The sequence below is a fragment of the Letharia lupina genome (genome assembly GCF_014066315.1).
Source record: "Letharia lupina isolate WasteWater1 chromosome Unknown contig_12, whole genome shotgun sequence".
In the NCBI taxonomy this organism is placed as follows: Eukaryota; Fungi; Ascomycota; class Lecanoromycetes; order Lecanorales; family Parmeliaceae; genus Letharia; species Letharia lupina.
The window spans coordinates 1,322,089-1,335,051 of NW_023502981.1; the positions used below are offsets into that span (position 1 = coordinate 1,322,089).

The following is a 12,963-nucleotide window of genomic DNA, read 5'->3' on the forward strand; positions in this document are numbered from 1 at the left end:
ATCAAATTTGTAAGCAGTTCGCTGGTAAAAGACCTCACAACTTCGTTGTCTCTGAGCCGGTAGTCTAGAGAACCGTGATCTTGACGGAACAATCCAAGATTGATAGCCTAAAGCTGAAACCGCTGCATCTCTGACCTCAACGCCGCAGCATCGTGCTGTTCCGAAGCCATAGAAGCATTCTTTTCGAGCGTCTCATAAGCGACCTGAAAGGTTTCCCAAGCATTAAGGCCATGTGTTGCCAGGTCTGTCTTGTCGAGAGAATTGGGAATGATAGTTAACGTGGCACCTAGATGACATCCAAAGATGCACATGGTGTATATAATAGACAAAAGTTGCTAGGATGCCGCCCGTCATGCAAGATTATGTCAAGACCAAGATATCCCCGCACCTGAACATTCCGACTTACTAAGCCTCAGTCTTCATCTGCATACGCAAATTTGTGACCATTACCGCAGACGTACATTCTGGTGGGCCCAATCAGTGTCATGGTGACTGGAATTGAAACAGCCGGCCTTGTCTTGGCCGTCTTACCCTTCCTCATTGAGGCACTTTCGGTGTACAAGAAGGGGCTCGAAAAGACGGGGATCGTTCTTGGCTTCAAGCAGAAGAGATATAAAGTAAAGGTCGAAAGGCTCAGACTGCGGCTCAAGGGTCAAAGTGCATGGTTACACCTAAACCTTGCTAAATTACTTAGCCGCGCGGCCTCGAATGAGGATTTCGTGAGACTGACAGAGGACTACAACGACGTATTTTGGACTGGGGATAATGCCGACAAGATCAGGGAATACCTACAGCCTGGTGACGCATTCGAAGCTTTCCAAGGCACCCTAGGTCTATACGAGAGTTATCTCGAGGAGATTGCCGAGAAGCTGGTTGGCATTCAGACCTCCTCGGGTACAGAGAAGGATCCTACCTTCTTGCGGCTCTGTCGCTAAGACTTTTCTAGGTAGATAAGAAAGATTTAAAGGTTTTGCTTGAAGCCAACAAGCCTGATCAGGGCCATTACCGTTTCAGTCAGAGGTTGGCTTTTGTTATGAATGAGGCGAGCCTCGACGATCTACTGAAAGGTTTGAGCGACTCAGCAGTGACCATTAAAAATTTCGTGGACGACAATGAGGACCTGCATCAGATTCAGAGATCGAATAAGGAGCTGCAACAAGCCAAGCAAACCAGGGTGGCGAATTCCCTACATAAGGTACGAAAGCATGCAAATGCTCTTTTTCGTGCGATTGCTTGTGGTTGGAGTCGGCAATGTCATGAGAGACACCGAGCCATGCTTCGTCTAGAGCCTCGATGTCAGGAAGCATACCACGCCCTGCAGGCACCGTCGGGAGTTGGTAAGACAGCGGTCAGGTTCACTATCCTGTTTTCATGGCAAAATCAGGCTGCTCAGGAAAGCGTTTCGTGGCACGAAACATCCATTTTGACGCCTGAGGAAGACAGTACTCATGTTCTTCGCAATACGGCGTAAGTGGGAGCTCCGCTCGGAGATAGCCGCACACAGGCGAACACTAGATATGTTTGAAGGGCAACGACTTCCGCAGAAAAGTCAGTCACCTGGTCAGCAGTTCCGGATATTGTTATCACTTCTAGTGAAGTACCGCCCCCAGAAGGGTCAGTGCCCATCGAGCTAACGAGTATTTGCAAGACACTTGCAGAAGTTCAACCACCTGTGCTTCAGCTGTCAAGCGACAACCGGCTTTTTTGGCGTATGGAGGCGCCTGACAATTTCTTACGACCTGCGCAACTAGGCGAGCGGACTATGAGCTTGGATGTAGTCCTGGAAGAGCGGAGGCAACTGGATCCGAAAGATCGCATCAAGCTTGCCGTGAATTAGCATATCCTCTGCTCCAATACATCCTCACTCCTTGGCTGCGAACATGTTGGACGAAAAATACTGTCCACTCCTTTGTTCACACACGAACTGTGTCAGGCATTGATGTCGAACACCTGATGATTATAAAAGATTTCAGTGATCAGGCGAGTAAGACACTCCATGATGTTCCAGAAAATGATCCAGAGCTGGCACTTATGGAGCTTGGGATTTTGTTGCTCGAGATATGGGATGTGAGGACTTTCGAAAGCTGGCTGAAAACCGCTGGACATCTCGTAGATCATTCAAAGGTCCAAGACAGATATCTCCGGCTTAGATATTCCATTGAATGGTTCCAAAATCTGAAAGGAAAGCTCTTACCAAATTATCAGAAAGTCGTCGGGATTTGTCTGAGACGTTGTATTTTCGATCTCTTTCACACAGCTTGGAGGATACAGATTTTAGGATGGCAGTATCCAGGGAGATTGTTGAGCCTCTACTAATATGGAGTAGCTGAAGGTCGAATATGTGGTTACGCAGAGCAGCTTTCCTTCTCTTGTGAGGACTTCCAGCTTCATTCTCAGCACGACTTGCGGACAAACTAAGTACCCTCCATCAAAATTGCGGATGTCTCGATGGATTCCATCGATGGTGGAAACCCGAGAGTTAGAGAAGTCGGAATTTTGCTGCAAGAGAACGATCGGGCCGGTACGGTAAAACATTTTTGTCTGTACTCTGTAAGAGGGGAGCCCATAGAGCCGTTTGAGGATCGATCTGGGAGTGCTCGAAATATATTAGAACGCGAGAATGCCAGAACTTGGATCGAGGATAGCAAAGTAGACCAGAAACAGCCCCGAATAATACATGCAATCCAGTTTTCTAGTCAGCCTTATCGGATATAAGAGCGCGTAAATGCCGACGCGACAAATATCGCGTCTCTGTCACCCATAACCTCTTTCTACTGCGATCCACTTGTACACTGTATTGCAAAAGGCAACAATGAGTACTACTACAGCAGAACTCAACGAGCTTTTCGCCATACCACCAGTGACTGAGCTGCCTCCCGATGTCCTAGGCGAGCTTCAATCCATACTCCGCCTACACTCGATTCCTCCGCAAGAGCTGTCATACAAATGGGAATCCTACAGCATGAAGATGGGGTCCGAGCAGACCAAACTCGACCTCCCTACTGCTCGAGCATTCAAAAAAGATTTGCAAGAGATGCTAGAGCGAGAATCGAGAGGGAAAGCGCACGTTCGCAGCGTGGACAAGCGGGGCGCATATGCGACACCAAGGAATACTGGGAAGGGGGATGATGTGTTTGGGATGTAGGTGGACTCGAGGCTAGCTACTCAACCGTTGCTGATTGAACACAGGCTGGATGGCATTGTGCCAAATACTCCAGTGCCGCAACGCTCTACGAATGGCGCAATGAAGAGGAAAGCTACTTTCGATACGCCTGCGGTCCCCAAATTTAGTAAAGCGGATGGCATGAGTTCTCCCAGCGATGCGAGGACCAACGGCAATACAAAGAGCGTCCAGTAAGTTGCCGAACATGCGCGAGGTTAGGATGGCTGCTTACAATCTCAAGGAGTATTCCATTCTCAGAACGTCAGAACGCAGGCCAGATTGTCGAAACCCTCAATCCCCACTTGAATACCTGCGAGGCTCCCATCGCGCCACCAGCCGAGTCTCGCGTCAGACTGACTGCAAACACCGACCTGAAGAAGTTTTCTTATAAGCCCATGGCGATGCACCTTTCGGAAGCATCCGAGGTTCTGGATGACCGGATAGACGAATTCCAATCTCTAATACAGGTCCACCACAATCTCGAAGATTCGGCTTTCGGAAATGCAGCGAACCGGGCTACCAGCGAGATCATAGCCGTTGGACGGATTGCCTCGGATGCACTCGAAGGAAAACTCAACGCATCTTCGCTGATGCTTGAGACTTCAAGACGGACAGGTGCTGGATTACGAGTACCTCTTAAAGTCGAATCGGTATCCCATGAATTCTTTCCTGGACAGATTGTTGCGGTTCGTGGCATCAACGCATCGGGTGATTATTTTTCTGTCAACCAAGTCCTAGAGATGCCTCTCCTGCCACCAGCGGCTTCTCTGCCGTCAACGATGGATGCCTTGAACGAGAGGCTCGGGGTCGAAGAAGCTAACTCGGAGAACCCTGCACATGCCCTCAACGTCCTTGTTTCCTCTGGTCCATACACTGCAGATGACAATCTTGCATTTGAACCACTGCAAGCCCTGTGCGAGAAAGCAGCCGAGTCATATGCAGATGTCCTCGTTATGGTAGGACCAATCCTCGACCTCGAGCATCCGCTTCTCGCATCTGGCGACTTTGATCTTCCAGACGATTCCAGCATCGAGCCCGACAAGGCCACTCTCAACGACGTCTTCAGAATCCTAGCTGGCACGCCAATTCGTCATCTCGCTCTGCAAGTGCCCAACATAACAATCGTACTCGTTCCCTCAGTGCGAGACGCAGTCAACAAGCACGTCTCATGGCCTCAAGAACCCTTCGACAAGAAAGTTCTCGGTCTCCCGAAGCAAGCAAAGGTCGTCACCAACCCTGTGACCATCTCCCTGAACGAGATCGTTGTAGGCATATCAGCACAAGACGTCCTCTGGGACCTCCGATGCGAGGAAGTCAAAGTTGGAAGAACAAAAGAGAGTGATCTCATGGCACGGCTACCCAGACATCTCATCCAGCAACGCCATTTCTTTCCTCTGTTCCCACCTGCTGATCGGAAAAGCTTGCCCAAGACAGGTACGGAGGAGGGTGTTGCAACTGGTACGCCGATGGATGTGAGCTATATGAAGTTGGGAGAGTGGCTGAATGTGCGGCCGGATATGTTGATTACGCCTAGTGCACTGTCGCCTTTTGCAAAGGTACGCGATGCCCACCCAGAACCCCAAGCGAAAGCAAGCTGACCACATCGTAGGTCGTCGAAAGCGTTCTAGTGGTCAACCCAGGACCACTATCCAAACGCAAAGCAGCCGGTACTTACGCACAACTGGCGATTCACCCAAGGAAAGTCACTGACGAGGAGCGAGAGCGCGAGCAGGCCGAGGGAACAATGATCGGGCATCACCTGTTCGATAGAGCAAGGGCGGATATTGTGAGGATATAGTCGCTTATAGTAACGTTAGCATCGTAAATAAATGCCATTGCACCGCTTCGCGCCACCATCTTCGTAAGCCTAACCTCAAACCCTGAACAAACCGAGCATCGGGTATCATCCTACCTAGGCTCCCAGCCCACCACCAACGCGCCAGCCCTCTCCTCCCCACCCAATCCCCCATCCCCCATCTAATCTACGAGTAAAATCCAACCCCTCCTCCCCCCTCCCCGCAAATATATCATCTAGGCAACTTCGGCATCCCCACCTCCCCACCCTTCGGCCCCTTCCCCACCAACCCCTCCAACCCCAAATCCTTCCACGCGCTCTCCTTCTTCGCCTGCGTCGCGCGCGTTATGCCAAAGGCCGCGTGCTGGTCCGGCACGACGTCGTCTTCGTCTTCGGGGTTCGGCGGCTGGTGGTGGGGGGGCACGTAGATGGTTTCGTGGGGGAGGTGCGGGGGCCGGTTGAATTCCTGGTGGTGGTGAGTTTGGGGGGGGGTTGATGGGAGGGAAAAGGGGGGGGGTGGGAAAATGGGGAGGGAAAGGGGAGGAGGAGGATGGTACGTACTTCGAAGAGGTCGGCGTGGCGGGGTTCGTTGAGGTGGATGTAGGTGTGGGAGGAGTCTTTGGACTGGATGGGATGGTGTCAGTGAGGGTTGGGAAATGGAGGGAGGGAGGGAGGCGAGGGGAAGGGCTTGCCATTGTAGGTTCTGTTCCATGCAAATATTATTGAAGAAATGAAATTCTGTATCGTCCAATCTCGTATTGTACTTAGGAGTGCTATGTTTACCTACATCACTCTCTCCCCACTAGAGCGCCAAGCCCCAAGCGGAGCACCGTCTCCCCCGCCCCGCCCTCCAACGTCATGCCCAAACCTACTTTATCTACAAGCGCACCAACCACACCTTCCCAATGTCTATCCTCCCACCGCAAGACCTACTCACCCTTCGCCATACAGACGTCGTCACCAACATCGAAGACAAAATGGACAGCTTGAAATCGGCCACGGGCCTTAGCACGGACCCGGCTCAGAAATCGGGCGAGGAGCCGTTGTCGGGGCAGAAAGGGCAGGGGACGGTGGAGGAACCTTATGATCAGGGCAATGCGGAGGGTGAGTTTGTCTGCGCAGTCTGACGGATAGGATTCGAGAGGAGGGGTTTGAGCTTGCGGACTAGGCTGACTGAAATGGTTGTCTATGTAGGAAGCGATGGAGCTCCGGCGAAGGAAGGCATGACTGGGGCGTTGAATGATACGAAGAGAAAAGCGGAGGAATTGGTGGGGAAGGGATCGTGAGATGCTGGTGGGAAGCAGAGGTCAAGGAAGATGGCAACGATGGCATGAAAACACGAGCAATTTTGTAGGGATTGGGAGGATGCCAGTGGTCGTAATAGGAATTATGTGGTTCATATACCCCCTAATGACATCGACGGTCTAAGATCATGTCCATGAAGATACTCCAAAAGTCCACAATCATTACAGCATCCCAGCTCAGACGGTCCCGTCCGCTCAATGCGACTCAGTCACTTTACATTTCCACCCTGATTCCTGGCTCAACAGCGGCAAGCTGCATCGAGTGTCAGTACCGTGCATCTTGATGAGATAGAATGCGTTGACTTACCTAGCACCCAAGCACCAGCCCAACTCATTACCCTTGATCTTCTTCGCAATCTTGACCTCCCTGTTCAAGCCCATATCATAACCCGTGTGCAAGAGACCAACCATGAAGTTCAGGTCCAAACAATATTCCGGTCGGCCTTTCAACTCTTCCAACGCACCTTCTACCGCCCCAAAGCTTGCCCATCCCTTTTCCCCCTCGCATACCTTGGCGGTCAAGTCTCGCAGCTCGGCAACAGTGAAGGATTCTGGCATACCTAAAGGCTTTGTGCGGTCGAAGAAGTAGCTGAAGATGTAGACGTCTTCACGCGCAAAGGTCTTTTCTAGCGAAGGTTGATGTATGCCACCGAAAGAGCACGGGGCCAGGTCGCATTGCTTGTCTTTTAAGAGGATCTTCTCGGCAAGGCCACGGCATTGCGCGCTGGCGGCGTCTTTAGGACCAGCCATTGTGGTGGTATAGAAGTCACCGCTGTCGAGGGTGACGTTTACTTCGCGGGACATGCCTGGCGCTATGCAAGGGTTTGAGATAGGAGACGAGGCCCATGATTTGTCGGTCGGAGAGGCGTCGTGCAGGGCCTGTACGACAGATTTGTGGATAGATTCACGAGCAGCCATGAGGCCGTAGCCGAGGTGGGAATGCTGGTAGAGTTCGTAAGTTGTACCGCCAGTTTTAAAGACATACTTGTGCTCCCCTTCATGAAGCGTTTCGGGCATGCCACCAGAAGGAGATTTGAACGTGGGTTCGAAGACGATTTGGGTGCTGCCACCACCAAGGTCGAAGACGGCTGCTGTGGGCGACTTGTCCGGACCGCCGATCTTTCCAAGGAGGTAATTCGTGGTAATCCAAGCGTAAACACCTTCATCTTTGCCGTCCATGACTTCAACACCTCCATTTACGGCAGAGACAACAGGGAAGGGGAATTTTGTTTCCAAGCGGTTGCGGACAGCGTCGAGGATCTTCTTGCTTGCTCCTTCTTTCTTCTGATCCAATTTTCGAAGACCAGCAGTAGCTTTGACGGCGATTGGAGAGCAGCCTTTCAACTTGTCCGGGACCGTCTTCATAGCCACCTCAAGGAGCATGTCGAGACTTTTTGCAGCTCCTTCCGCGTCATCCCCGTATGAGCTCAAGCCAGATCCTCCCTCTTTCTTCTCCGTCATCTTGAACTCCTCGGATTCCAGTTCAGGTGTAGAACCGCAGTTATTAAATTTATAGACATGGATTCGAGAGCCGGTGCTACCCGCGTCAATCATTAAGGCATACTGTATTAGAGGCTTATCCCTCGAGCTGGACTTCGAGCACTTCGTTGTCCCTAGGGGCCCTGCTATCTTCTTATCCGTGGTAGAAGTAGACGAGGGTTTTTGAGCTCCTAGAAGTGGTTAGTGAACTTTCGGACTTCTTGGGTCATATATTGTTATTGGGCATACCCTGCACCATATCCCTAACACCTGCGCCATCCCTAGAAGTGAAAAGATATAAGAGAAGTACGACCAAAGTAATGAAGCCCGCAGTCTTCAGCAACCGCGCCCTTTGCCCACCCGTCATCGAGGCTTCTTTGTAGCCCTCCAGATTGCCTGCTCTGCCCCAGCTGCCCTTCGGAGGGGTATTTTCTTTGCTGTCGGGACTGGGAGTCTCGTGCTTGGGCAAGGAGCTCGATCGTCTTCGCGGCTTGGAATTGAAGCTGAGGTAGGACCAGAGGCTTGGGCGTCGACGAGCGTCAAACGCTGTTGACATGGGATGCACTGGGGGCAGTAAGCGGTGTCTGCTTCAATGGACACCACCTTTTTAATCTGTGATTAGGAGTGTGAAAGACAGAACGTCGAGACGTCCTTGAATTGCGACCTTTTTGGTGTCTCGGGTGGGGGAAGCGTGGTCGATGTATTGTCTCAGCGATAAGTTGGGAGAAACAAAGTTGTTCTTTCGAATGCTTGGCTTGCTTGGCGCCTCAAAGCGATTACCTTTCTCCAGAGTATGATGACGCTAAATAGGGCTGGACCTCTGGATTTCACGCCCTGCCAAGCTATCTCTCGCGCGACCCGGGGGACTGTCGCGTGAGCAAGGATGATACTGGACAGTAACATCTCAACATACTGGACTTCAAAACTACTTTATAGAAAGAGAAGTCCCCCAAAAGACTTTTCCTTTGCTCACTCGACCATTTGCCCAATCTCAAATTCCGCCGTCTCCTTTTCGATCACAAAGGCTAGATCATCTGGAGCTCCACCCATGAGATATCTCCCTCCATCATCTGCCCCTTCCCCCTCCTCTCCTTCCTTCCATCGCCTGAACCTCACACCCTCAAATTCCTCCAATGATCCTAACGCCCACCATCTTGTCCCTAGACACTTATTTGTGAGTGAAGCCTGATATCTCTCTCCTGCTTTCAGCCCGGCCTCTGCTATCTTCGTCCGGTCCACCTGATGCCAAGTCTCCAACATTCCGTTCGCAGGCACAGTCACAAACTCCCAACTCTCGCGCAAGTTGTCTGCATCCCAGATATAGTGAGGCCAGCCACGCGGCCAGATCTCAATGCGCTTTTGGCTTTCCGTCACGGGAGATGTGCAGACAATGTTGTTGAAGGAGCGATTGTTAAGGCCGCCGAGAGCGTTGAGATGAGTGGCGAGGGTGATGGCAGAGTTAGGGCGTGGGGATGTGAGGATACGAGCGGTTACGATAAGAAAGAAGGGGGATGAGGAAGAAGGGTCGAGTGTCGGCGAGGACGTGGTAAGCGTAAGGCCTAGCTTTACTGCAGGATTGGTGGACCTATATAGTTTCGTTAAATTTTTTTCAATCATTGGTGACTGTCAACAGACACGTACGGGCGGAAGAGACGACCATCTCCTCGACCAGTCATTCTTTCAATCCTACCATGCGATTCTAACGTCTGAAGGTGAAAGGCCAGGTCCGCCAAATTGCGCAAGTTATTGGCGGGTGAAAGAAATTACAAGATGATGTGAAAGAGAAAAGTAAGAAGAGGGCGAAAAGGCTGCAACAAGGAGGCGGACTAGTAAAGTTGTGAAGGCTACATACCTACTTTACAGTATTGAAAAGTGCGTGGCGGAACACTTGATTAGATGGCTATTTTATGTGCCCTAGGAGACAACCTTACATATATAAATGCCAAGACTACACACGGCGAACTTGAAACGGCTTTATTCAATTCGACAGTAACTACTCATAACTCGTATCCCACATCGCCCACTCAATCCTCGGAGAGCTACTCTAAGGCTTCCGCCCTTTTCGCCCTTCATGTCTTAAGACGCCCCTCCTTCCTGAAGTAACCTATTATTATCTTAGAAGCCGTCGCTCTTTTTGGCTTAGTACCATGCCGCCATGAGACGGTATGATTCTTCACACCCTCAACCATCATTGAAGTAGTCGGAGCCGTTTTCTGCAAATCTACTTTCAAACACAGCCACTTTAACCTACACTGAAGATAATCCTTTACGCCCTTGACGATTGCTATTAAAGTAGTTGAATGAAAGGGCAGCTCCTTCATGCATACGACGTCTTGAAATTGGAGGACACCTTATCTATTCATAAGGCGGCTGCTTCATGGAGGAGGTGCTCCGCGTTGACTAAGCATATAGCGTTTTTAATGAGGTGTGATGCAGGACTCATGCCCAACCCTCGGTGGACTGCGACGTCAGCCGTTGAATATTTTACGCACCTCCAAGTTTGGAGATCTTACTCGGCCTCTCCATGGATAATGAAATCAGGCTCTGTACTGAATCTGTATCTTATTCCAGCAAGAGCCGTATGATCAGGACCTTCATTGGGTACCACTGTGCCCCTGTGGCCCTGTGCCCCTGTGAGAGTAAATACCTCCGGGTTATTCTTTTGGCAACGTCCGTTCCCTTCCGATGCATATGAGTGTGCCGTCTCATATGTTTTGTATCCTAAGGTACCCAAGCTGAAAGCACGCCGCGCTGCTGCGCCCAAGGGCGTTCGGTGGCCCGTCCATTATGAGTATGAAACACAACGCTAAAGGTCCTAGGTGGTCAAGCGAGTCCCAAAGTCCACCTATGCCTACATACCTATGCTCATTGAGGACCTGTTACTCACCTCGAAACAGGGCACAAGGCCCACATCTGATCCACCAGATTTCTTCCAATCCTCTATTCGCGAGACTTGGAGTTGGCATGGTACAGTAAAGCCCAATCAGCTCATCGTATCGCCATTTTATTTATAGGTGGAGGCATATCCCAAGAACACGTCAGGTTTCTGACCAGTATACTAACGTAGAACAAGCATTGCACCAGCACGCCACCTCGAACATCTCCACCTCCATTCCTGCTTTCCCCTTTCTCGTTTCATTATCACAATGAGGTGTGCCCTAATTCAAGCCCGAGTGAGCCCACAAATTTTAGTAACAGTCACGTTTCTATCAAGCGAGTACGCAATGGGTACTTGATGTATGATTGTTGTAAAGGTTGCATCGTCCATCCTTCATTCTGGCTGTCATCCTTGTTTCAAGGGATGGGCGTAAGTCAGCTCGGGCCCCGAAAACCTTTCAGTTGTCAGCTGTGCTGATATATGTACTATTCTGAGTAGTAAATATATATAAGAGTTGCTTGTGTCGCTGTTTAGAATAGTCCCTAATGATCCGATAATCTGGACCTAATACTCAATCTGAATACCTTCGTCATGCGGTCTCTCTCCTTTCTAGTCCTAGCCTTGTTGTATCACCTGCCTTTGGTAGTAGCTGATAGGACCAGCAACGCTCACAACACTCCTACGGTGTGCAACACCGAACCTATCGCTACTGGCACCGCCGTAGCCCAAAAAAGAGTACGCAGAGAGCGCGATGGACGTGCACACGCGGAAGCTCTACGCAACGCTTTGTCGGGAAGAGATTTGTCTAAGAGATCGGGTATGGTTACATACGATGCCAACTGCGACAATGCTCCTCCAACCAGCAGTGGTTATAAGCCGAGCAATGGATTCGCTACCATGAAGAGCGTTCTTCAACAAGCATACACAGATGCAGTAGCGCTCGCTGATGCCGCTGCCAGCATTGGAGAAAACAATCTAGCGTAAGGCTTGTACCCTGAAAACACCCAAGTAGCAAAGAATAACTTAGCTCTCAGATTCACTCACTACTTTGGTGGCGATCAGACTGATGATCAATACACTCACTTCAAGAATATGATGTCAGCTGTCAAAGGCGATACTCCCCAATACTTCAGCATTCAATTCGAATGCTCTGGAAGTGTATCAGTCTGTACTGGAAGCAACTCGTAAGCTCAAACGTCCGATTCTGAAGTTTGAAAAGCTGCTCATGGTCCAACTTTTAAAGTGTCGCTGTCACGGATGCCAGCGTTGGTGCTCCAAACGATGAAAAGATCATCAACATCTGCACGCCTTTCTGGACAGCAGCTTCAACAAGATTCTTGCTATATGACTCAAGCAAGGAAGGCGGTGTGCCATATCGAGATAATTCTGCCTCTGGCTGGTGCAACAAAGATAATCAAGGCAACAGCAGGCGGAATTGTCAATTTTATGCTACCGCCGGTCAGTTGCGCAATCAATGAGACCACGTTTCCGTCATGCTGATGGCTACAGGCGAAACTATCCTGCATGAGCTCACCCACCTTGATTCTCTTAGCACCCAGGCCGGCCTACTAGCACCTACTGAAGGCAATGATATAGGGCGACACGGCACTGATGACGCCCAAACTGGATGTGAACTACTCGGTGCAAGAGACTTATTACGAAATTACCAAGCCGATAACAACCTCACACGCCCGGACTATAATGCTGAGAGCTACGCAGCCGCCGCCACCGGTAAGACGATTGTAAGCCCCCAAATTTGTGACACACTGAAGGCTCATCACTTTTGCAGAACTTTACTTTATGAATCTTTGCAGTATCAGTGAGATCCGTCCATTGGTGGTTGCCCAAGCTGCCTCAGCTGTGCCCACACCTGCCTCGTCCACGCCGACGCCTACATCAGTAGCTCCGCCTCCAGCTTACGCCACCGGAACCTGTTCCTTCCATCTCCGAGAATGGCAAGACTGCGCGGACGACAGCCAGAACTTGTTCGCCATTGTCAACATGGTGGACAACGACAAGAACGACATCGGAGACACGGAGACCGATCCTCCTAACAATACATTAGGCGATCCAATCAATACATCCGATCCGTACTCTTTCACAAGCAAGCTCCCCCTTCCTCTAGTCATTGTGGGAGAACATGAGAACGATTACGTGCAATTTACCTATGGATCTCTGTCGTGGACGAGCAGGACCACGAGTGGCCCGGCTACTTGCAGTATTGGCGGTTGGAATCCCAGAGACGGCCCTGTATGTGGTTCCAGAACCGGAAACACTAATGCGGTATGTCGTTCCACCCTACCCTACATCTACATCCTGTTCCTCTTCTTTCTTCCTTTGGCCA

General features: G+C 50.6%; 7 protein-coding genes across 7 annotated transcripts; 4 read left to right on the top strand and 3 right to left on the bottom strand.

Moving 5' to 3' along the window:
- Window positions 1–485: 485 nt before the first annotated feature.
- Window positions 486–1,837, top strand: HO133_001391 (uncharacterized protein; the record flags this gene model as incomplete). Its single annotated transcript, XM_037292321.1, has 4 exons — window positions 486–894; window positions 951–1,195; window positions 1,322–1,467; window positions 1,528–1,837. The coding sequence occupies 4 exons, from the start codon at window positions 486–488 to the stop codon at window positions 1,835–1,837; spliced, it is 1,110 nt and encodes a 369-aa protein (XP_037151740.1).
- A 975-nt stretch (window positions 1,838–2,812) lies between these two features.
- HO133_001392 (uncharacterized protein) lies at window positions 2,813–4,961 on the top strand (the record flags this gene model as incomplete). Its single annotated transcript, XM_037292322.1, has 4 exons — window positions 2,813–3,141; window positions 3,190–3,354; window positions 3,405–4,719; window positions 4,773–4,961. 4 exons carry the CDS (start codon window positions 2,813–2,815, stop codon window positions 4,959–4,961), a joined length of 1,998 nt encoding a protein of 665 aa, XP_037151741.1.
- Window positions 4,962–5,190: 229 nt separating this feature from the next.
- Window positions 5,191–5,653, bottom strand: HO133_001393 (uncharacterized protein; the record flags this gene model as incomplete). Its single annotated transcript, XM_037292323.1, has 3 exons — window positions 5,191–5,424; window positions 5,520–5,582; window positions 5,651–5,653. 3 exons carry the CDS (start codon window positions 5,651–5,653, stop codon window positions 5,191–5,193), a joined length of 300 nt encoding a protein of 99 aa, XP_037151742.1.
- A 210-nt stretch (window positions 5,654–5,863) lies between these two features.
- HO133_001394 (uncharacterized protein) lies at window positions 5,864–6,244 on the top strand (the record flags this gene model as incomplete). The annotated part of the gene is made up of 2 exons (XM_037292324.1): window positions 5,864–6,062; window positions 6,153–6,244. The coding sequence occupies 2 exons, from the start codon at window positions 5,864–5,866 to the stop codon at window positions 6,242–6,244; spliced, it is 291 nt and encodes a 96-aa protein (XP_037151743.1).
- A 213-nt stretch (window positions 6,245–6,457) lies between these two features.
- On the bottom strand, window positions 6,458–8,297 carry HO133_001395 (uncharacterized protein; the record flags this gene model as incomplete). Its single annotated transcript, XM_037292325.1, has 3 exons — window positions 6,458–6,515; window positions 6,570–7,932; window positions 7,991–8,297. 3 exons carry the CDS (start codon window positions 8,295–8,297, stop codon window positions 6,458–6,460), a joined length of 1,728 nt encoding a protein of 575 aa, XP_037151744.1.
- A 413-nt stretch (window positions 8,298–8,710) lies between these two features.
- On the bottom strand, window positions 8,711–9,417 carry HO133_001396 (uncharacterized protein; the record flags this gene model as incomplete). The annotated part of the gene is made up of 2 exons (XM_037292326.1): window positions 8,711–9,326; window positions 9,383–9,417. The coding sequence occupies 2 exons, from the start codon at window positions 9,415–9,417 to the stop codon at window positions 8,711–8,713; spliced, it is 651 nt and encodes a 216-aa protein (XP_037151745.1).
- A 1,793-nt stretch (window positions 9,418–11,210) lies between these two features.
- Window positions 11,211–12,898, top strand: HO133_001397 (uncharacterized protein; the record flags this gene model as incomplete). Its single annotated transcript, XM_037292327.1, is given in 6 exon segments — window positions 11,211–11,599; window positions 11,654–11,803; window positions 11,863–12,077; window positions 12,129–12,350; window positions 12,409–12,869; window positions 12,884–12,898. The coding sequence occupies 6 exon segments, from the start codon at window positions 11,211–11,213 to the stop codon at window positions 12,896–12,898; spliced, it is 1,452 nt and encodes a 483-aa protein (XP_037151746.1).
- Between the last annotated feature and the right edge of the window lie 65 nt (window positions 12,899–12,963).